Genomic DNA, 21244 nt, shown 5'->3' on the forward strand with positions numbered 1-21244 from the left:
TAATGAGTACATTATTTATTCATATGACCAACATTAGTGTGACAACAGTAAGTAGTGGTATATCAAATCATCACGACTTCACCACTGTTGCGGACGTCTCTGGCTTTCTTGTGTGGACTGTATGTGTGTTTGTTACGTCTCGCAGCATTCGGGTTTGGCGGCCGGGGGAATTGTGAGAGGATGTAGGATTAATAGAGGCAGTGAACGAAAAATGAAGAAGGGAAGTATCTAATCGGTAAATAAATAAACACGGATGAATAATTTACGGATCAAAGGTTCAACAGCGCCCGTCTCAGAGCGCATAAGGAGCACACCTCGCGGCATGCATGTTGGGTCGTTCAACAGCGCCCGTCTCAGAGCGCATAAGGAGCACACCCCGCGGCATGCATGTTGGGTCGTTCAACAGCGCACGTCTCAGAGCGCATAAGGTGCACACCTCGCGGCATGCATGTTGGGTCGTTCAACAGCGCCCGTCTCAGAGCGCATAAGGAGCACACCTCGCGGCATGCATATAATGTAGGATGACAGAGGATTGATAGGAATAGTGAGTAGACCCGGCCACCGTGAGAACTGTGAGCTGCGCGCCGCTCTCCTTTCCTCCACTCGCCACTTCGGTTTCACTCACACCACCACCACTTAAACACAGTCTTCTAAATAGAAGAGTTCGCTATTGACCGAAGACGGCGAGATGGCAGCAGTACAGCACAGACACAGTAGTTAGAAAAGTTAGACGTGAGCGGCAGCAGAGCGCCGCCGTCCGCGTTTGAGAGCGAAGTGAGCTCGTCGGCGACTAACAGTGAAGTGAGACCGAGCAGAGCCCGGTATCGGTTCAAATACACGGCCAAGAATGTCATGCGATACAGGGGTCATGACATTACACACAAAAAAGGCGGCAGGCACGCCGCGTCCCCTCGCCCGCCCTCTTAGTTCCCAGGCTCGGGGCCCCGCCGGCCCCATTCGGAACAGGTGACAGGTCAGCCGGGTCGCAGGGTCACAGGGGGACGCCAGTCCACCGTTCGCGGCGTCGATATGGCCCATTGCTTCTGTCTCAGAAAAAGCCATGCGCGGCGACAGGTGGCCGCTGGGCGGGCGGCGGCCCGGCTCGGCGGCGGGACCGGCGGGGCGGGGTGACGGGCGGCGCGGCGGCGGCTCGGCTTGGCATCGGCGGCGCGACATTCGCCTAGTTTGTCGGCAACATCACTCCCCCCTGTGTTCGGTCGTACGTTCCGAACACACCCAAATGACCGACAAACTTCTCATACGCTATTCCTATGACTACTCACTAGTAAGCAACACACATAGACATCAGACATTTGCCGAGCGAATAAGCCAAGCCAGACCAGGCCGACCAACACGGCGCTCGCTCGCCATGCGTTGACTTTTCTCCTCTCGATTCGTCTCGTTCTCAGCTTCAATTCACTTGTGGTCCTCTACTTCATCGTCTTCTTCCTTCTTCGCCTTCCTTCATCTTCTCGACATCCTCCTTCTCCCCGTCTGCACAGATTCACTTGCATTCCTCTTCCAGGAAGCAGATCTTAGTAGATGGTCGCGTGTACAGCTTCCCACTAGCCGTCCGAAGCTCCGCCGACCGGACTCGACCGTCCGCTCCAGGAAACACGCGACAGATGCGTGCCAATGGCCACGAGCCCCGAGACATGTTTGATTCTGCCATCAGCACTAAGTCCCCGACTTGAAGGTTTCTCTGCTCTTTGCGCCACTTGCTCCTCTGGATGAGAGTCGGCACGTACTCTCTTGTCCACCTCTTCCACACATGTTCCGCCACAGCTTGGACATGCTTCCATCGGCGTCGGCTGCACATGTCTCTGTCTCTCACGAGTCCTGGCGCGAGATGCCTCGAGGCACCACCGAGTAGAAAGTGATTTGGCGTCAGAGCCTCTGGATCTGTCGGCTCTGAGCTGACGTGGGTCAGGGGTCGACTGTTGACCATGTGCTCAACTTCAGTGAGCACCGTCACCAGCACTTCGTCTGTGAGCGTCTGTGTACCCACCACCTTCGTCAGAGTGCTCTTCACCGATCGAATCAGCCTCTCCCACACTCCCCCCATGTGGCTAGCAGCCGGGGGGTTGAAATGCCAGTCCACTTCGAAGGCGCTGAGATTTTCTGCGATCTCCCTTTCCATGGCTCGTAGCTCTGCCTTGAGTTCGCGACAACTTCCCACGAAGTTGGTCCCGTTATCGGAGAAGATGACTGATGGTTTCCCTCGCCTTGCGAAGAACCGCCGCAGTGCCATGATACAGCTGGCTGTGTCCAGGCTGTGCACCACTTCCAGGTGGATTGCTCTCGTAGCCATGCATGTTGCGAGCAGTCCGTAACGCTTTTCAGTCCTGCGGAATCGCCTCACGTATAGCGGCCCGAACATGTCAACACCCGTACTGCTGAATGGCCGAGCGGTGTCAAACCTTGCTGTAGGCAGGCTGGCCATTTGTGGGGGCCTCGGGAGTGCTCTGAGCCGCCGGCAAGTGGGACAACCTCGCAGGAGTCGTTTCACGGCAGCTCTTCCCCTCACGACCCAGTACTTCTGCCTGGTTTCGTTCAATGTTTGCTCAACGCCTGCGTGACCGCAGTTCTTGTGCTTCTGCAGAATGACCAGGCGGGTGACTTCACCTCGAGGGGGAAGTATGACCGGGTGTCGGGCATCTTTTGAGACTGACGCGTTTCCCAGTCTCCCGCCAACTCTCATCAGGCCATCGTCGTCGAGGTATGGTGAGAGCGGAAGTAGACCACTCTTCCCAGGGAGCTCTTTCTCCAGCGCCAGGCTGCGAGTTTCCTCCGGATAGCTTGTCCTCTGCGCCTGTTTCAGGATCCAGACTTCGGCGTCTCTGAGCTCTTGGGCACTGAGAGGTCCGCTGAGGCGCGTTTCAGCGTCTGAGGCGCGCATGGCTGCGTTGTGAGTGAAACGTCTCACCCAGGCCGCCACTCGACGGTACTTGAGCCAGCACGAGAACTTGGTGGCGTCTGGTAGCATGGGCTGTCGTTGGAGTGTGAGTCCAGCGAATTTCTCTTCCTTCACTTCTTCCTGTCCTGCTCTGAGCGGGCTTGCGTCTTGCTTTGATGGCCAGTCTTCCTCATCTTGCCACAGAAATCTGGGTCCGCGGAGCCATCTGCAGTCTGGCGTTAGCTCTGACGCGGCCAGCCCTCTTGAGCAGTCGTCTGCAGGATTCAGCGTTCCTGGCACGTGACGCCACTGCTCCTTTCTGGTCAGGTCGTCGTTGCGTTTGAGTCTTCGTTCCGTGGCTTCGAGCCGTTTCATTGCGATCCGTCCGTTGTCGGGGAGCTCCACCCGGTCTTCCTTCCGCAGCATGCCTGTTTCATACCTGTCCGGCGGCTCTTTTGTTTTGCCTTTCAGGATTGACAGCGCACGATCATCCTCCCGGGACTGTTCTACAGGCTCGTCGTACTTGGTCCCAAAGGCCTCCGTGCACCAGTCCTTCACGGTGGTTGCTAGCTCGTCGTCGCTGCTCTGGGCGTTGCGTTGCAGGAACATAACCTGGCGCAGGCTGCTTGGCTCCACTGCTGATATGGAACCAGCCAGTGCCCATCCAAACCCGGTTCTTATAGCTGCTGGCTGGTTGGAACGACCCACTCGTACTTCCTGTTGGAGAACGGCTTCCAGCACGTTCCCTCCGAGCAGCAGTTTCACTTCACCGCCATCATACTGCGGAAGTGCTAGTCCACGGAGATGTTTGCATTGCCTGAGTTGGCGGTGAGATACCGTTGGGGCAGTCACATTCAGTGATGGTACAGCCCAGGCTTCAGGGATTTCGATGTACCCTCTCTTCACACCATCGCCGAGCGCGCTGACCGTCAGGGTAACGCGTTCAGATGGTTTCTGAGCTCCGCTTCCCTCCACATTTTGGATGCAGAGCTGGCGAAGGTCCCCGGTGATGCCCAACTCCTGCAGGACGTCAGCGCTGCACAGTGACGTTTGCGCTCCGGTATCTAGCAACGCCAGCACGTCCTTTGATTTGGTCGCTCCGTGGACGCGAACCCGAACGACCTGCAGCAGTGTGTCGGTCTCATTGCTGAGGGAGGCTGCTACAAACGGCGAGTTGCATTTAGCTTGCGGATATGGTGCCGCAGCCGTTGCTGATCCGCTCGGAGAGTCTTCTTCCCTTGAGCTTCCGTCCTCGGGTCTCGCGTATCCTGAGCTTCTGTGTAGCATTGGATGATGAGTGAGCTTGCAGCCCTCCACTCCGCATTTCCGAGAGGATCTGCATCTCCTGGTCCAGTGGCCCTTCCTCAGACATGAGAAGCAAAGGCCGTTCTCGTACACCATCTCCATTCTCGCTTCCAATGTTTTCTTCTTGAATGACGGGCAGTCAGCCACCCTGTGATTATCGCCGCACACCAGACAGGGTGGCAGCGAATGTGGTTCCACTTCTCCAGCTCCATGAGTCGCTCCAGTCGCGAGCGCTGTCCTCCGCACCGCTCCTTCACGCTGCGTGCCGGCTGCATTCCGTTCCGACGTTCCAGACTGAACTGCCGAGAAGCTGAGGATGCTGACTTGCACCTGAAGCCATTCGCTGAAGGTCTTCAGAGTGGGTCGTTCTGGCCGTAGCCGAAACACTTCACGACCCCATTCTCGGGCCAGCTCATTCGGCAGCTTCTCCACCACCCTCCTGAGGTTCTCACTACTGGACAGATCGCTTGAATAGCCAAGATTCTGTAGGACGGTCACTGTGTTATGAACGATGGCGTAGAACTTTTCCATGGCTGGAAGATCCGTGAGAGCTGGTGGGTTGGAAGTGAAGATTTTCCTCAAGTGACTTTGGATGATATCTTCTTCTCTCCCAAATCTTTCTTGTAGGGTTCTCAGAGCTTCCAGGTAGAGGCTGCCATTGAACAACATGCCTTCAATAGCTTGGGCTGCCGGCCCTTCTACGGCGTTCTGCAAGTGAGCCATTCGCTCTGAGTCCGATAGAGACGGCTGGTCGTGGACGAGCGCCTTAAATAGGCCGATCCAGCGAGGCCACTCTTGAGGGCTGCCTCGGAAGGTAGGCAGCGTCAGACGTGGTATACTTTTCACGAATGCTGATGGGCCCGGGACGTCACATCGCCGCTCGGAACCCAACGCTGTCACCCAGCTGGTTGGGTCCTGGTTGGCAGCTCTCGGCGTCTCGTCGGCCATCGGAGAGGTACTAGTAGCTTTCGGTGGCGGCGGCTCGCGCCGGAGCTCTCCCAAACCACTGACCACGCGTTCTTGCTCTTGCTCGTTTCCCTTCTCGCGGCCGCATCCGGTGTTGTTTTGACGACAAGGCGCCACTTCCACAGCGACCTCATCTTCAAAGTCGTGTCTTCGTTCCCACTCCAACTCGTTGCCCGCGGCCCTCCAGAGACGCGCCTTCACAGCTGCACGTTCCACCTCCTCTTCTAGAGCCCTTTCTTCCAGCAAATCTGCTTGTTTTCTCATCTCTCGGCTTGCTTCTTCCATCGCTCGTTCTCTTTCCTTCCTTGCTTTGAGATGCTTCAGTTCGAGAGCTTTCAATTCCGCGGTGATTTCAGCCTCCTTGAAAGTGGCTGAAGCCTTTGAGCCTCGTGATATGTGAGACCCGCACACTTTGCTTCCTTCCTCAAGTTGCACCGATGGTAGGGGGAGCATTCCTGTGCGTGACGCTGAGCGGCTCGCTGATGGGCGAGTTATCGCCTCTTCAATTCTTGCGACCGTTTCGGCGTGCCGTGCTGTTATTCTTGTGGCGTACTCCTCCGCTTCTTCCAGCTCGCTCACATCTTGCAACTTCTCTACAAACTCCTCATTTGCCTCCATGAAGGCGTCCAGCGTTGTGTGCAGCGTCTCGAGCCGCTTCTTCAATTCCTCTTCACTGGCTCGCCGCGCTATTTGCGCGTCAGCCCTGTTACACGAGCGTGTGAACATGGCCGCCTTGCGACCGCGATGAAGCTTTAATGCTTTCCGTTCAGCGGTGATATCTCCATTCTCTCCTCCTACAGGGTCGCCGTTCTCTGGCATCGTCTCCCGGTCCTCCGTCTCCGTCTCCTCTTGCCCTGCAGGCTCGCAATTCTCAGGCGTCGTCTCCCGGTGCTCCGTTTCCATCGCGTCTTCCATCGGTCCACAATACTTCTCAATCCGACTGACACGGTGGGAGCAGAACTTATCGACGTCACGGACGGTTGTTCACGCACAGTATCGACTTATTGTACATTCTCTTCTAGACTTCTTACTTTCTTGACTGATACCATCCGGCCCGGAGGACCAGCGAATGTTGCGGACGTCTCTGGCTTTCTTGTGTGGACTGTATGTGTGTTTGTTACGTCTCGCAGCATTCGGGTTTGGCGGCCGGGGGAATTGTGAGAGGATGTAGGATTAATAGAGGCAGTGAACGAAAAATGAAGAAGGGAAGTATCTAATCGGTAAATAAATAAACACGGATGAATAATTTACGGATCAAAGGTTCAACAGCGCCCGTCTCAGAGCGCATAAGGAGCACACCTCGCGGCATGCATGTTGGGTCGTTCAACAGCGCCCGTCTCAGAGCGCATAAGGAGCACACCCCGCGGCATGCATGTTGGGTCGTTCAACAGCGCACGTCTCAGAGCGCATAAGGTGCACACCTCGCGGCATGCATGTTGGGTCGTTCAACAGCGCCCGTCTCAGAGCGCATAAGGAGCACACCTCGCGGCATGCATATAATGTAGGATGACAGAGGATTGATAGGAATAGTGAGTAGACCCGGCCACCGTGAGAACTGTGAGCTGCGCGCCGCTCTCCTTTCCTCCACTCGCCACTTCGGTTTCACTCACACCACCACCACTTAAACACAGTCTTCTAAATAGAAGAGTTCGCTATTGACCGAAGACGGCGAGATGGCAGCAGTACAGCACAGACACAGTAGTTAGAAAAGTTAGACGTGAGCGGCAGCAGAGCGCCGCCGTCCGCGTTTGAGAGCGAAGTGAGCTCGTCGGCGACTAACAGTGAAGTGAGACCGAGCAGAGCCCGGTATCGGTTCAAATACACGGCCAAGAATGTCATGCGATACAGGGGTCATGACATTACACACAAAAAAGGCGGCAGGCACGCCGCGTCCCCTCGCCCGCCCTCTTAGTTCCCAGGCTCGGGGCCCCGCCGGCCCCATTCGGAACAGGTGACAGGTCAGCCGGGTCGCAGGGTCACAGGGGGACGCCAGTCCACCGTTCGCGGCGTCGATATGGCCCATTGCTTCTGTCTCAGAAAAAGCCATGCGCGGCGACAGGTGGCCGCTGGGCGGGCGGCGGCCCGGCTCGGCGGCGGGACCGGCGGGGCGGGGTGACGGGCGGCGCGGCGGCGGCTCGGCTTGGCATCGGCGGCGCGACATTCGCCTAGTTTGTCGGCAACAACCACTGCTGGAAAGCGGAGATCGTCTCTGGATTGGACGTTTGTAACAACGCCACGCCAGTGGAATCACGCCAGCACTATTGTAAATTGTACCAGTTGAACCCTCCGCTCGGAATGCCAAGCAAACTGCGGCTACACAGTCACACAGTTATAACAACACAGCACAGTCGATCCGGGCCGCAGGCAGTCTTATCACGCGCCTAAGCGTTCTCACGGGATGTCGAGCTTTGTTCCAAAAAAGAGCGTTAGAAAGCGAGCGAGCGCCGACAGCGCCCCTGACGGGCGGTGTGCAGCGCCTCTAGCGGTCAGCCGCGGAAACAGTATCTGACCTGCGTCCGTCAGAGCTCTGTTTTGGGCGCGCCCGGCGGTGAGCGCATGTATGAAAAGAGCGCGTCCGCTGTGCGCTCACCGTTATAGTCAGCTACCACCTGGCCGCCGCGGAACAGCTTGATTGTCGGGAAGCCCCGGATGTCAAATCTGGAACAAAAAGGGAGGAGAATTGGTTCGTGCTTCGAGCTGTGGCAGGCGAAATAAGAAGTTACATTTACCACAGTGACTGAAATCAAACCATACATCAAATAACAACTAGTACCACAGACGCAACTATTTCAGAAGCCGTCGGAAGTGTTTCCCATTGTGACTCACCGGTCCTGGAGTCCCCGCTGCACTGTCGCGTCTACTGTGGCCACCACACCCGCCTGGCCGGACTTGGCGAGGCGCGCCGCCGCCTCCGCATAAGCGGGCTTCATCCGCTTACAGTGACCGCACCCTGGTGGTTGACGAATGGGTCACACGTGTGGACGGACAGACGATGGTTCTGACGGGGTGACACGTATGACTTAAACAGACATCAATAAATGACTGACGGCCGGAATAACTAGAGGGGAGTCACAAACACAGCAGAAAGAACCAACTCCCGTGTTTCCTCAAATCGCTCATCTCTCAAACCGACTCGTCCTGTCCTTACCGAACCCACTCCGTACCAAGCCTCCCCCACTCACAGGGCGCATAAAACATGACGAGCATGGGGTCTGCCTGTCGCGCCGCCTGGTCGAACCCGGCGTCCGTGAGGTGCTTGAGGTGCTCGGCGCCCGGTAGGTCGCCCCACTCCTCCTCCGGGGCGGGCGCCGGCGGTGCGGCCGACAGAGGGTTGCTAGGGTCGCGCATGAACTTGACAAAGTCCGATTTCTGTGGGATAGAGCCGTGAAGAAATCGTCAAAATTTGTGTGAGGTAAAGCCACAGCCTGCATCACAGGAAAGGCGATAATGATGTTTGATCTAAACATTAACCACGTGAGCACTGAGCACTGAAATAAAACAAATATCCGGTTGCAAAAAGTCAAAATGAGTTAGAACGCAAAGTCTTACAGAGACGATTTGCCACGACAGAGTAACATCCATCGTTACACCTGTCCAACAATTATGCGATTAGTGTCGAAATATGCGATCGCTATTATCAACGGCTTACAGACAACGGCTTCATACCATCTCATCTCATAATTCGACACTCATTACGCCTAACCCACTGATGTCCAACACTGTCCCAAAGGTCATTGAAAAAAGTAATCTCTCCACGGACGACACCACTAATCCATCACCGGCCTGCCCCAGACATACCGTCCGGCCGCCGTCATATGGCTTCGACGTCTTGAAATAGTTGTAGTACTTCATCGTGGGGTAGCCCTTGACGTCGTTGGCATTGCAGACAGCCGTTTCGACTGTGCAGTCCACCGCCGCGAATTCCACCTGTCAAAACACAAATGATGAACTGGTTGTGCTCATTGGTAGGGTAGGGGCACAGCTCAGCTATGTGCTGTGCAGAAAACTGCGATGAACTTAGCAACTGGCGTTACCGCAAGCCACGGATACTGTCAGAACGGAATGATGCCTTTCCAAACAACTATGCAGGAAATCGTACACAAACAGCTTGTTGTTGGCTTCACCGCAATGCCCAGCCGGTGAATAACACAACAAAAGCCTTTGATCCACCAGCGACCGATGACAATAGGGAACGGGGACAACGATTGCAGCCCGCATCCGGATGCCACAGCTTTCAAGCAAAACATTTTACGTGCAGGCCTACATGGAGTCCACAGCCGACCAAATGCCAACTGCTTACCGCTCAGCGATGCTTGCACGTGTTCGGTACGATCACATGTAGTACCTAAGTGGAGTACATCAAATCGTTCGGATATTGCTAAACCTTGTAACGTGACCCCTCCCCCTTCAGACTGCCCCCTGGACATCAGCCTACCTTGGGGTCGTCACTGAACTCCGCAGCCGCCGCGCTGAACTCGGGCTTGGCCTTCTTGCAGTGGCCGCACCAGGGCGCGTAAAACATCACCAGAACGTGCTTCTTCTTCTTGAGGAACGCCTTGAACGTCTGGTCGGTGAGGTGCTGCACGTCGGACGTCTCCTCCGACCAGGGCGTCTCGGGCGGCGGCGGCGGCGGCGGCTCCTGAGGGTCTGCCATGAACTCGAGGATCTTGTCTTTGTCGCGCACGTTCAGGTCGAAGGCCATCTCACCGTCGCGGAAGTACTTGACGGTCGGGTAGCCCTTGATGTCGTACCGACTGCCAATCACCTGTTGAAGGGGTGATGGCCACACAACGGGTGTGGATGGCACACGAACCCTGAGCGGTCGACGACTTAGAACACGTCCCAAAATAGTACATAAGTACGGCGACATAAAATGGCATTAATGGCATAATTACGGCGACATGGTATTTAAGCATTTCCCCTAAAGTTGCAACGGAAATTCCCATAACACAATTTTCGTCGTAACAACTTCCATCGGATAATTCAAGTAACAAAGAAAGTGTCGCTCACTCGACACAAATAGTCCCGCTGCTCCCAATCCCTAGTAACATGAGACTATTCAAACATTCCCTCCTAGCTTTAAAATATTTGATCCACCCTCACTATAGGGGTGTTCTCTGGCTCACCTTGTGTTCGGTGGCATCCAGGGCGGCCAGAACGCCCGACTTGCCGTCTTTCTTCATGGCAGCTGCCGCCTCCTCGTACTGGGGCTTCATCCGCTTACAGTGTCCGCACCAGGGCGCGTAAAACATCACCAGGACGGACGGGTTGGCCTGCGAGACGGCACGGCCCGCGCGGCGGTCAGAGAATAGCAACGGTGTCTCAAGCTCCAGAAACTGAACATGTAACATCGTACAGCCCTCTGCAAACTGCGTGGTATTTTTTTTCGACAAAAACGAGAATAACGCGAATACTATGTTATCGGTCACTCGGAAATCGTAACAGCAAGACGCGTGAGACTCCGCAGTCCGCACCTTAGGTTGGCATCATCACCGTATTCATTTTCCATCTAGTTCGGCAACTAAACCCAAAAGTTTATATTTGCCCCCAAAACAAACTTTTGCATTTTGTACCACGCAGTCTGCTGAGGGCTGTACGTTAGTGCAAGTGCTTTGTGTGAAAGATACTATTTAAAAGGAGCAGACATCACACTCAATACTAAAGGTGCAAAAGGTGATTGACAAAGACGTTACAAAATGTGTGCCATGATTACAATAAACATAAAAAACTTATTTTCTACAATTACCTTGACAAAGTCGTCAAAGTTGTTGTCGGTGAGATGGACCACGTCGCTCGGAGTGTCGGCCCAGACCTCCTCTTTGGGCTTGGGCGCCGCCTGGCCGGGGCTATCCATAAACTTCATCAGACCGTCCTTATTGTACTCTCCGTCATACGTGAACTTTACGTCGCCCTTCCTGTGAATAGAATGTCAGCAATACATGATTGATACAACCGACGATTAGTCCGCCCTTAGGGGCAACAGCAACGCATTCACGTGACGCTCAATCGACCCGACCACGAAACTTAGTACGATAAATAAGTGTCACGACTCAATATTCAATAGTCGCCCCGGTCGCGCCCCATCCATCACCCACTCACACAAAGTAGAGAAGCGTGGGGAAGCCGGTGATATTGTACTTTTGCCGCACGCCGTAATTCTCCGGCTGGTTGACGTCAATAGCGGCAAACACGTGTTTGTCTCGCGTCTCCGTGGCCGCTGCCGCGTACTCGGGCTTTATCCGTTTGCAGAATCCGCACCAGGGAGCGTAGAACATGACGAGCGCCCTGTCCTCGCGGCGCAGCAGGCCGGCCAGCGCCTGACGGCAGACGCACACCGGTCAGCGCGCCGACGGGGGGTGTCGGGTTGACAGTCGCCCACCCGGCCTCTCCTCAGTGTCAAATGTCGTGACCAGTGCCCTGGTCGTGACATTCAGTGACTGACCATAAACCCTAGAGAGCAGCGTAGGTCCGTTGTCTATGCATATCGGCTGTGTTCGAGAAGGGGGCATAAGTGAGCTCATGACAAGTGATTTTACGTATTTCCACAACGACGTGACATTGATTATACACAAACCAAGATACACAGCGAGTGGGGGGGGGGGGGGGGCACTCAGCCCACGAGCCTTCGGTACCTGAGCGTTACTGAGGTGAACCACGTCCTCCGCTGTGGCGTCTTCCTCCCAGGGCAGGTCGCCGGACGGGTCCCGCATGAAGTTCACCATCGACGTTACCGTCATCTTGCGGTCGTAGTCCTTGTGGAAGGCGCCGTCTTTGTAGTGTATCAGCGCCGCCGGCTCCGGCGCCACCTTGTATTTCTTGCAGATCTTGCGGCCCTCGCTGCGGGAGATACGCGATAACCGATGACATTGACCATATGTGCAGCAATAAATATCCACTGTGTATATCAAAGAAACGACGGTTGACGACATAAACAAAGTCAGAATTCAGAAACATCTCAAAAATTGACCTGACATGTTAATTGCTCAGTAGTCGAGCATGCTTGATAGATAAGATATCTGATATCTTCCAACCTATGAGAACCATATGACACACGACGAAAAACAGTGAAGTGGCAGCGTCGCCAGCCCTGAGCCGCCGAGCCGTAACCGTACCCGCTGCAGTCGACGTAGAACACCGAGCCGACGCCCTTGACCTGTTCGGCCGTCAGGCCCACCACACGCTTCATCTCCTTGGCCACGCCGGCGCTCTTGACGAACAGACAGAGCACGTTCGGCGTCGTCTTGAGCAGCTTCTTGAACTCCTTGGGGTCCTGCACGTCGACGACGGGGCTGGCCTTCCTAGCCTGCTGCTGACTCGGCAGCATGCAGCCGGCCTGGACAGCGGAACAGCGCAAAGGGGGAGTCATTTGGGCTAGACCGATGCTCGGTGCCTGTTTCTTTTAATCTGTCTTCTTAATCTTGATCACTAATTGTTCGAAGAATTTCATTAATGAGAGGGCGAGAAACACCAGCAAGTTGACAGCATAATCAAATAATGATGACACAACTGATTCGACACTTATTGGTATTCCTAATGGAGCTCACGAAATGCTACTAGTTTGAGCTGTGAAAAGGCTGTGAGCTTGCCTGAGCTGTGAGCTCATTCTTCTAATTGCGCTGAGAATCAATGACTAGGGGATGGACCAGACACCTCGACACCTTGATAGGATTTAGATGCCTGAGACTTTACCATCATATGCCAATGGTGATGGGTCATGAGCTCCTAAACTTTGGAGAAAGCATCACAGCTAATAGGAATGCATTTTCTCAGAAGACCACAACAATAAAAGGTCTTGCCTTGCAAACAAGAATACAGCACCTGCAATATGCATGCTTGTTTCATACTTTACCAATTAGAGACTTTAAGCAGCAAACCCAGCAAAGGTGTGCAGCTATACTTTTTTGTGCAGGTTCTGTTCCAATATTTTTAACACATGCTTATACAACACAATTTTCTTCTGTTTGCTGTAGCTCATCATTTATCCAGAGATTCAATCTGATCCCTTTTGAAAGGTTAGTTTGAATTGAAACAAGTAAGGTCCCCTTAGATGAGGCTAGGACAGAGTTACAGAAACATACTGTTCAAAAATAGCAATCTGAAATGCCTATACATGTTAATAATATTGCATAGTACCTAGGTACTCAAAAGCTCAATACATTTACCTACTTTCCTGCTTAGACTATCTACAGGCAGTTGCAGACAATTATACATAACTTACCAGAATAAGTATGGCCAGTAAGGCTTTTTGTGTCCAAAGCATGATGCCAGCAGATTGTGTGGGAGTCACTGACACAGCACTTCAACTTTCATCAAAAATGCTCCTGAAAAGAAGAAAAATATTGAGGTAGCTTGATGCACCAGGCTAACTAAAACACATATTTATTTTTGCATTCAACTATGTGAATTTTATGACAAGTGACTTGCTCTAGTGCCTAGTGGTTTGTACTTAAGCAATGAACTGTATCACCAGCCAAACAGGAGTAAGGTAAGTTACAAAATATCCTGGACTAAGAGTTTAAAATGCCCCAGCACACTGATGCTGATTTCCTGGTCGCTGTTCATGCATAAGTTGATGGAACATCAGTCATACTCAATAACAGTATGCCCACACAATCATTTCAGTTCTTAATCAATAAGCATGCTAGTGCCAAACCACATGCTCTAGCTCATGTCATATTGACATGAAAAATATTGAATAGCATTGGCAAAGGCCACATGAGAATATTTGTCCATTCATTTCACATACAAATTTGCATTAAGTTATGTCATAATTCAGGCAGCCTGGTAGGCACTAGGCACATATTCCAGGCTCTATCACTCAGCACTTATTCAAAACTGAAAAGTTAGGGTATTTCAATTTGTTACCTTACTCATGATTAATGCCAACCAGCAGCTAAATAATCAGCCGGCAACATTTCATCACACAATTTAAGCTAAAACTGCAGTCAGTATGTAGCCTATGGACTTCAATGTAAAAGTAAACACATAAATGAAATGAGCATACCTAGCAAAAGCTGGAAGCCCTGTTTGGAATATTTTTATCAGCACTCTGCTAATTTCCTTGTATGTGGAGGCACAGTTCTGATATTTTAGGCCTCTTGTTAATGAAATAAATGGGCAGGGGACATGATTATATTTAATGAGAAGCTAGAAAACACCAGTATGCTGGCAGCCTGCTGATAAAAACAGTGATGGATCACCAAACAGCAGCCTGTGAAGGCCAAGGGACCCTAATGGAGGATGCTGCAAACTGAAAAATTAATGATCAAGAAACAGATGATAATATGGAAAACCTATTCAGTTTCAATAAAACATGATAAACAAACATTCACATAAAAATCACTTCCTTGTCAGCTCCAACTGAAGGTCAAAGTTGAAACGAGTGTTGGTGTACCTATATCGCATCCCAAAAGCAGCTCTCAAAATACCACTAGCCTGAGCTGTAAATCAAGTACATATAAGACTAGAACCAAATCAACAATCATCAAATTAAAAACTCAAAAACATCATACCTCTACTCAAGCGACCAACGACAGGATAAGCAACCCTTGAAGCAACCATAAATATATTTTGCACTTATTGCGCACTTATGGCCGCATTCCGGTGCCGGTGCGTCACTTCTGCCGTGTAAAATGGTAGCATTAAATTTGCGAAGGCGTGCAGCCATATTGAAGTATACCCTCCTCACCTCACAGGGAATAACTCTGATATATCTGAATTTGCTCTGAATAATTCAGGCCGCGGACAATACTAAACCGAACCGAGCTTATAAATGCTGGATGACGATGAACTAACTAAACTAAATCATCTAGTATTGCAAGGTATAGTAAAAACGTGTATGTCCTATACTGACACAGCGAAAATAAAAATCTGGTCCCTCGTGAAGCCGTTTAGGCGAAGTATGACTCCGGATTGGCTCCGCAACACCGATGACGGATGTGACGATGGAACGATGTCGGATGATCAGGGGCGCGGGAACTACTTTCCGACTGGGGGGGCACACCATAATAGAGATTAACCTAGGGTACCCCCAAATCTAGTTTTCTCACCGGTTTTAGGCCACTTATTTTTCACCCCTCGGCTTTTTCAACAAAAAAAAAAGAAAACATTTGCAAAAAAAGTGTGGTATTCCGTCTCAAAGCTGTGGGGGCACCGCCCCCACGGCCCCAGAGTTAGGGGGGCAAGCTGCCCCCACTGCCCCCCCGGCTCCCGCGCCTATGCGGATGATGAACACCAAAGGGCAAATCAGATCATATCTGTATTGTATTGGTCTGGGCCATTCTCAACTCACCGTGTGAGCCTATGTACTGTGTACGGGCCGGCACGGCTCACCGACGTGACCCAGATATGGGTCAGCGCATCATATGCACTGACCTCGGATATACCCGGGCGGTGGGTCAATTATCCCAAGAATCTTGCACTATCCGGAGCAAGCCCCATCACAATGGGTCAACCGGAGGCGACAGTGGAGACAGGCTCACATTTCTCACACACATCGGACTGGGACAGTGGGCAAGTGCCAGGCACCGGGCTGAACGTGGGGTTTGTATTGGAGCTCGCGGGCTGTTCCAGCCGCCCACAGAGGGCAGACATGGTGCGCGTGGCGGTCACCCGGTCCCGGCGGACGGCGCGGACCAGACGAGGGCCGTACCGCAGCGTCCGCACACAGTCGTCTGGACATAATCCAAACAAACCGAGCGCCCGACGTCACCGCTCTGAATTACAACGTGCGCGTACACAGTGCGGCAAACGGTCAGACCGGGCGCACATGGTTCAACGACTAGGAATATAACCATGCGCACAGCAACGCGATGAAGGTTAGACCTGTACATACGCATCAATCGACACAGGGTTAGACCCGTATATACATAAATATGTGAACGATGACCAGCTCTCAAACTCACAGTCAAGAATGGGTTTGCAAAATGTGAAAATGCACCAAGCAGACACAATAAAAGTATGCAAAAGTCTCTGACGAGGGTCCGAGTTCTCAGCGCGGCACTGTCACCGGTTCGCCTCTCCGACCGTACAAAAACTGCCAGTCCGACCAGCACTGATGACACAAGCTTTAGAAAACCACCCGGCTCCTTCTCACAGCCAACAGGCAATGACACTACCGTTCCCGGCTAGCGATTAGATACGGCATAGTAGCTGCATCTAATGGAAACACAAAGCAATCACACGGGCCACGCTCCCTACATTACCAAATCAACCCGCATTCACAATTCAGTCGGTAAATAAACTGGACTGCTTTTCATAAGCTCCATGAAAGCAAATAACTGCGTTACATAAGAAAAATAAGGCAACATTTCGCACCTAAATTCTAAACACATCGCCCGACATGGCAAAACTACATCAAACGTCAAGTTACGAAAACCTCCCAAAACACCACGCATCGAACTCCCCGCAAACCAGCACTTACAACCTCCGGACCCGTCTCAAGTTTCCTTTCTGGTCAGGTACAATCTACACGCATCAAACACCTAGACTGGTAAATCGTTCAAAAACCCGCCTGGCAGTTAGCATTGCATTAGATAGCTCCAATCAGAGAAGCTCCCGGCCCAAACCATGTCGCTTGTACTCCCCTGTGCAACTGGGGACTTCATGAATCTTCACATTAAGTTTATCAATGCAAATGCATGCATTCTGATGTGCATTTTGTTGACACATCCTATCATTTTGTTGTTCATTGGTTTGAAAATCGACTTTCAAGTTTATTTCGGCAATAATTTAACACGTCCGATGAACGGGCTGCGTCTTAGCTCATGCCTGACTTACCAAATTCAGCTCAATGCCCAACTCCTTATGGATTCATAAGCGATGTCTTATCTCGGCAAACCGACTCGGGTTCGTTCTCAGTAGCTCGACGCTCCGTACCCCTGTCGTATTTACACTCTCAATTATTGTACCGGTAGACAGAACCGTCACTACTTGCTGAAGTCTCCTCCTCCTCCACATAAGCAACACGGCACCACCAGCCGAGGAGGGACAACGACTGCTGTTTGCGGCGTGCCGCGAGCCGTCATCACGAGGGCCGTGACACGCGGCCGTCCTTGTCCTGATGCCTCGCCGACATGCAGGCCACCACGTTGTTGCGCAGGTTGTCGAACATGGTGGAGAGTCCCTCGAAGGCGGCGTCGCCGATCAGTTGCCGCAGGTGGTTCTGGTAGTGCGTGAGCTGCTGGGCGGAGGTGCGCGGCGGGGCGGGTGGTGGCGGCCGGTGGTACGGTACCGGCTGGGTGGCCAGCTCCGGCGGCGCCGCGTACAGACGGTGCTGCTCGGCCGCCGCCGGGGGCGGGGGCGGGGGCAGCCAGTCGCCCGGGTACCGGTGGATCAGCTGGGCGGCCACGGGCGGCGCGCCGTCCGCCAGCCGCACCGGCTGCAGCTCCACCAGCCGCGGCTCGGTCACCTCCGCGGAGCTCACCTCCTCCAGCTGGGGCCCACCCTCGGCCGGCGCCGGCGGCTGGCAGAACTTCAGCACCGAGTCGCGCCGCGCCGCGCTCTCCGCCGGACTCTCAGCCGGCAGCAGCGGCGGCCGCGGCTGGAACTCGGCCGCCGCCGGCTCGGCGGGCGTCTGCTGCGGCTGGCGACCGGTCCCCGTCCGTCCGGCAGACACCGGGCGGTCGGAGCACACCGCCGTCACCGACACTGCCACGGCCGCGGCCGCCGAGAGCCCCAGTGACACCGACCCCGACACGGACAGCGCACCTGACACTGCTGACACCGCGCCTGACAGCGCTCCTGACACACAGACCGCCCCGGACGCTGCTCCTGACAGCGCCGCCGACACCGGCGGCGGGGCAGGGGACGCGGCCGCGGCCGGCGGAGGAGGCGGGCTGTCCGGGTTGTCCGGGTCTGCCTCGGTCGCCGAGCCCGCCGCGGTGGTGGCCGTGTCGGCGCGGATCTTGAGTCGCGCCTCATCCCGACTCAGTCCGTGCGAGGCGGCCATGTGGCGCGCCAGCGTGTCCACCCGCCGGCTGGTGACTCGGCAGAACGGGCAGCTGAACTCCTTCTCCTCTGCAGAAGAGCACAAGGGAAGGGAAACTGTCAATGACACTACCCAAACGGTGCAACGGGACGCAAGCAAACCATCTTAGCTGAGGGTAGTAATGCAGACTACACATCTGTCCGCCATGACAATAATGAATTGAAATTAAGGGAACACAACGATGGTTAAGCGACACGACACCACTCTACGAGACATCCCAAACAAATAAATTGCCCCAACACCAGTGAAAACATTTCAGTCGACATCAGCACAGTCCATAAGCCTAGTAACAGCCGCTTCCCAGTCCCTAACCTGACACCCACAGCCGCTCCCCTGCTGCCCCGCCACTGACCGGTGTGAATACGCTGGTGCCTGCGCAGGTCCGAGCGGCGGGAGAAGTGTTTGCCACAGCCCGGCGCCGGGCAGCTGTGGCGCTGCGCCGGCCGCGGCAGGTCGTGGCACTCGCGCAGGTGCTGAGCCAGAGTGGCCGGCGTGCGGTACAGCTTCGGCTCGGGACAGACGGGACACCGCTCCTCGGCGCCGGCTGCGGGGACACAGAGAGACGTCAGAGACACTGGGGAGGAGCTATCAGCAGAGGGGAGGGACAGGGACGGCCGAGCCCTCATCTCGGTAGAGCTGATGGAAAGGAGCGCGATTTACCTTTAACATTACTTTACTTTTGTGGTGATCGGGATTGAAAAGGCCACTTGGCCTGGGGATCCCGCTCTCATCGAGCTCATATCGGGATACAGGCTAGGCTCTGTGGAATAGGGGGTGTCGTACATGATGCCACCCCAGTGCTTGTCCAGCCGGGCCTGGCCTTGAACTGGTTGACGTAATGTGCCATGACCACTGCACTAGGAAAGGAAGTTCCAGTCGTTTATGATCCTGAAGCTGAACGCGTTTCTGCGCACGAGTTTGGTGGCCCTCGGTTTCTCGAGCTTCCACTCGCGGCCCCTGGTTCGAGAGAGTTGATCCGGGTCAAGTATCGCCATAAATATCTTGACTCAAGATATTTATGGCGATATGGCTAAGCTAACCCTCCGTGCGGCAGCTGATATATGGTCACCAATCATGTCGCCTCTGTGTTAGATGAGACACGCTGCTTCTCTTTTAATGTATTCTTCGTACCTCACACATCCGTCCGGTTCCAGCTCCCGGGACGCACTCTCCATGCTAGTCCCCGGCCGCCCCGACCCCCTGACGTCACGGGTCAGGCCACGGGCGCCGCGAGGCCGGCCGCCATGGGCGGCGGAGGGCTCTCGGATACACCAGCCCAACACTCCTCTCCCTTAACAAACGAATGCCCGCTTTAACAAACGAAATAAGCAACTGCAAAAGGAAACAAAACCACTGAACATAACTTTTTACAAACACATCAGTGCTCACTGTACGCCCACACTCAGCCACGGTTTTCACAGACACCTCAGTGCTCACTGTGAGCCCGTCCTCAGCCACGCCGGCAGTCGAGGCGCCAGGCGACCGTAGCCGGCGCCGGTCAGATGCACGCCGTCAGGGTTGTAGAACGCGGTGGAATGGACATAGTGGCCGCGGGTCGGGCCGTTCCGCCACCGGCACAGTCGGCGGCCGACGCTAAGGACGGCCGGTCCTCTTCCGCCGTCCCTCAGCGAGAGCATTTGCCTCTCGAGTAGAAAAGCTGGCGTTTTGTTCCAGAGAAGACCCTCGTCGTTCGCCGGTCGGGGCGTCGGTCCGACCAGCGTAACGTCTGGGATGATCCCGGCCAGATCAGTCAGGAGAAGGCTGATTTTCTGCGTGACGCCTTCCGGCGATCCTCGGATCCCACCTGGGCCGGGGTATACGTCGTTTCCCCCGACCCAGATCAACACCGGGCCCAGACGCCGGCCCGCCGCCCGTGCAGCCTCCGCCCAAGTCATTATCTGCTCGTGAAGCCAGACGAGTCCCCTCGTCCATGCCAGGCCGTCCCGCGCCGCTACGGTGAGGTGGTATGGCGGACATGCTTCAAAACCGGCCCGACGGACCATGGAGTCTCCTACTACCAGCGCGGCCACGACGTCTGGGGGAGACTCCGGCGCTCTAGCACCCACTGGGGACGGTAGTACCGGCGGCGCCGCCGTCGCAGCTGCTCCGCCGCCGGCACCATCAGCCATGAACTGACGTCCTCCGACCTCACAAGGTTCGGAGGAGTCGACGGCCGGGCCAGCCGGCGGCGGACTCAGCGAGGACCCTTCCCCAGTACCCGTCGCAGGTGCTCCGCCGCCGGCACCATCAGCCATGAACTGACGTCCTCCGACCTCACAAGGTTCGGAGGAGTCGACGGCCGGGCCAGCCGGCGGCGGACTCAGCGAGGACCCTTCCCCAGTACCCGTCGCAGGTGCTCCGCCGCCGGCACCATCAGCCATGAACTGACGTCCTCCGACCTCACAAGGTTCGGAGGAGTCGACGGCCGGGCCAGCCGGCGGCGGACTCAGGGAGGACTCTTCCCCAGTACCCGTCGCAGGTGCTCCGCCGCCGGCACCATCAGCCATGAACTGACGTCCTCCGACCTCACAAGGTTCGGAGGAGTCGACGGCCGGGCCAGCCGGAGGCGGACTCAGGGAGGACCCTTCCCCCGTACCGGCTCCCGGCGCATCGACCCCGCTAGAACCAGGCATCAGCAGACTGGGCGTTGACCCCGAAACACCGGGGGGAGACAGAAGAGACGCCTGCAAGTCTGGGACGGACGTCGTCCCGGCGATGGTCCTGTCACCAGCGTCCCCTAGGTCGTCCGGCATCGGGCTGCCCAGGAGCTGGCTCAGCATGTCCGGTGATCCGACGGCTACCTCGGCCGCCGGCGATGTCGGACCCTCCACCGCTGTCTTCAGCATCCTGGAGTCGCCAGCGAGTCCCAGCTCCAGAGCAGCTACCCTGGCCTCCAGGTCAACGACCCGATCCCGCAGGATCTCCACTTCGCTTTGGCCAGAGGCCATCTCTGAAAAAAACGTCAATCAGTTAACATGACCTCTCACAAGCAAACAAACACACACCTGTTCTTTTTCGGTCATTTTCTTTTAGTTCCTTTTTTAGAAGCAGTTCATATTTATGTTTTAATACTGAGACCGAGGGACTCA

General features: G+C 54.8%; 2 protein-coding genes across 7 annotated transcripts in view; both read right to left on the reverse strand.

The window, feature by feature from the left end:
• LOC122371502 (protein disulfide-isomerase A5-like) lies at positions 1-15571 on the reverse strand. 5 transcript variants are annotated; one of them, XR_006254746.1, is made up of 13 exons: positions 14680-14770; positions 13386-13488; positions 12280-12500; positions 11800-12004; positions 11267-11484; positions 10914-11082; positions 10294-10440; positions 9603-9932; positions 8966-9094; positions 8350-8536; positions 7994-8117; positions 7365-7825; positions 1-88 (listed from the first exon to the last, which is right to left on the reverse strand). XR_006254746.1 is itself a non-coding variant. In XM_043347881.1 (12 exons), exons 2-12 carry the CDS (start codon positions 13425-13427, stop codon positions 7687-7689), a joined length of 1911 nt encoding a protein of 636 aa, XP_043203816.1. In that variant the 5' UTR covers positions 13428-13488; positions 15459-15571; the 3' UTR covers positions 6801-7686. The 5 variants fall into 5 exon arrangements, 2 of the variants coding, with proteins under 2 accessions (XP_043203816.1, XP_043203815.1); XR_006254747.1 differs by having other exon boundaries at positions 1-82; positions 7352-7825; XR_006254748.1 differs by lacking the exon at positions 14680-14770 and adding an exon at positions 14562-14580.
• The window catches only part of LOC122371501 (ras-responsive element-binding protein 1-like), a 14857-nt gene continuing 9022 nt past the window's right edge, over positions 15410-21244 (reverse strand). The window contains exons 7-8 of one of the 2 annotated variants that reach the window (XM_043347879.1): positions 18508-18699; positions 15410-18184 (exon numbers count right to left, since the gene is read on the reverse strand). In XM_043347879.1, the coding sequence (XP_043203814.1) occupies positions 17193-18184; positions 18508-18699 (1184 nt within the window). In that variant the 3' untranslated portion in view covers positions 15410-17192. Of the gene's footprint in view, positions 18185-18507; positions 18700-19506; positions 21106-21244 lie in introns of those variants that run through there. The other variant, XM_043347878.1, reaches the window with a different exon arrangement.

The sequence above is a fragment of the Amphibalanus amphitrite genome, unplaced genomic scaffold (genome assembly GCF_019059575.1).
Source record: "Amphibalanus amphitrite isolate SeventyFive unplaced genomic scaffold, NRLGWU_Aamphi_draft 001250F_arrow, whole genome shotgun sequence".
NCBI classification, from domain to species: domain Eukaryota; kingdom Metazoa; phylum Arthropoda; class Thecostraca; order Balanomorpha; family Balanidae; genus Amphibalanus; species Amphibalanus amphitrite.

What these genes read in the sequence shown, in the direction of transcription:
- LOC122371502 (XM_043347881.1), bottom strand. Translation starts at nt 13,427, where the DNA reads ATGCTTTGGACACAAAAAGCCTTACTGGCCATACTTATTCTG. An exon ending in TACTGGCCATACTTATTCTG is followed by an intron (nt 12,501 to 13,385) that starts GTAAGTTATGTA and finishes TCCGCTGTCCAG; the next exon opens with GCCGGCTGCATGCTGCCGAG. An exon ending in CCCACGCTTCTCTACTTTGT is followed by an intron (nt 11,083 to 11,266) that starts GTGAGTGGGTGA and finishes TTCTATTCACAG; the next exon opens with GAAGGGCGACGTAAAGTTCA.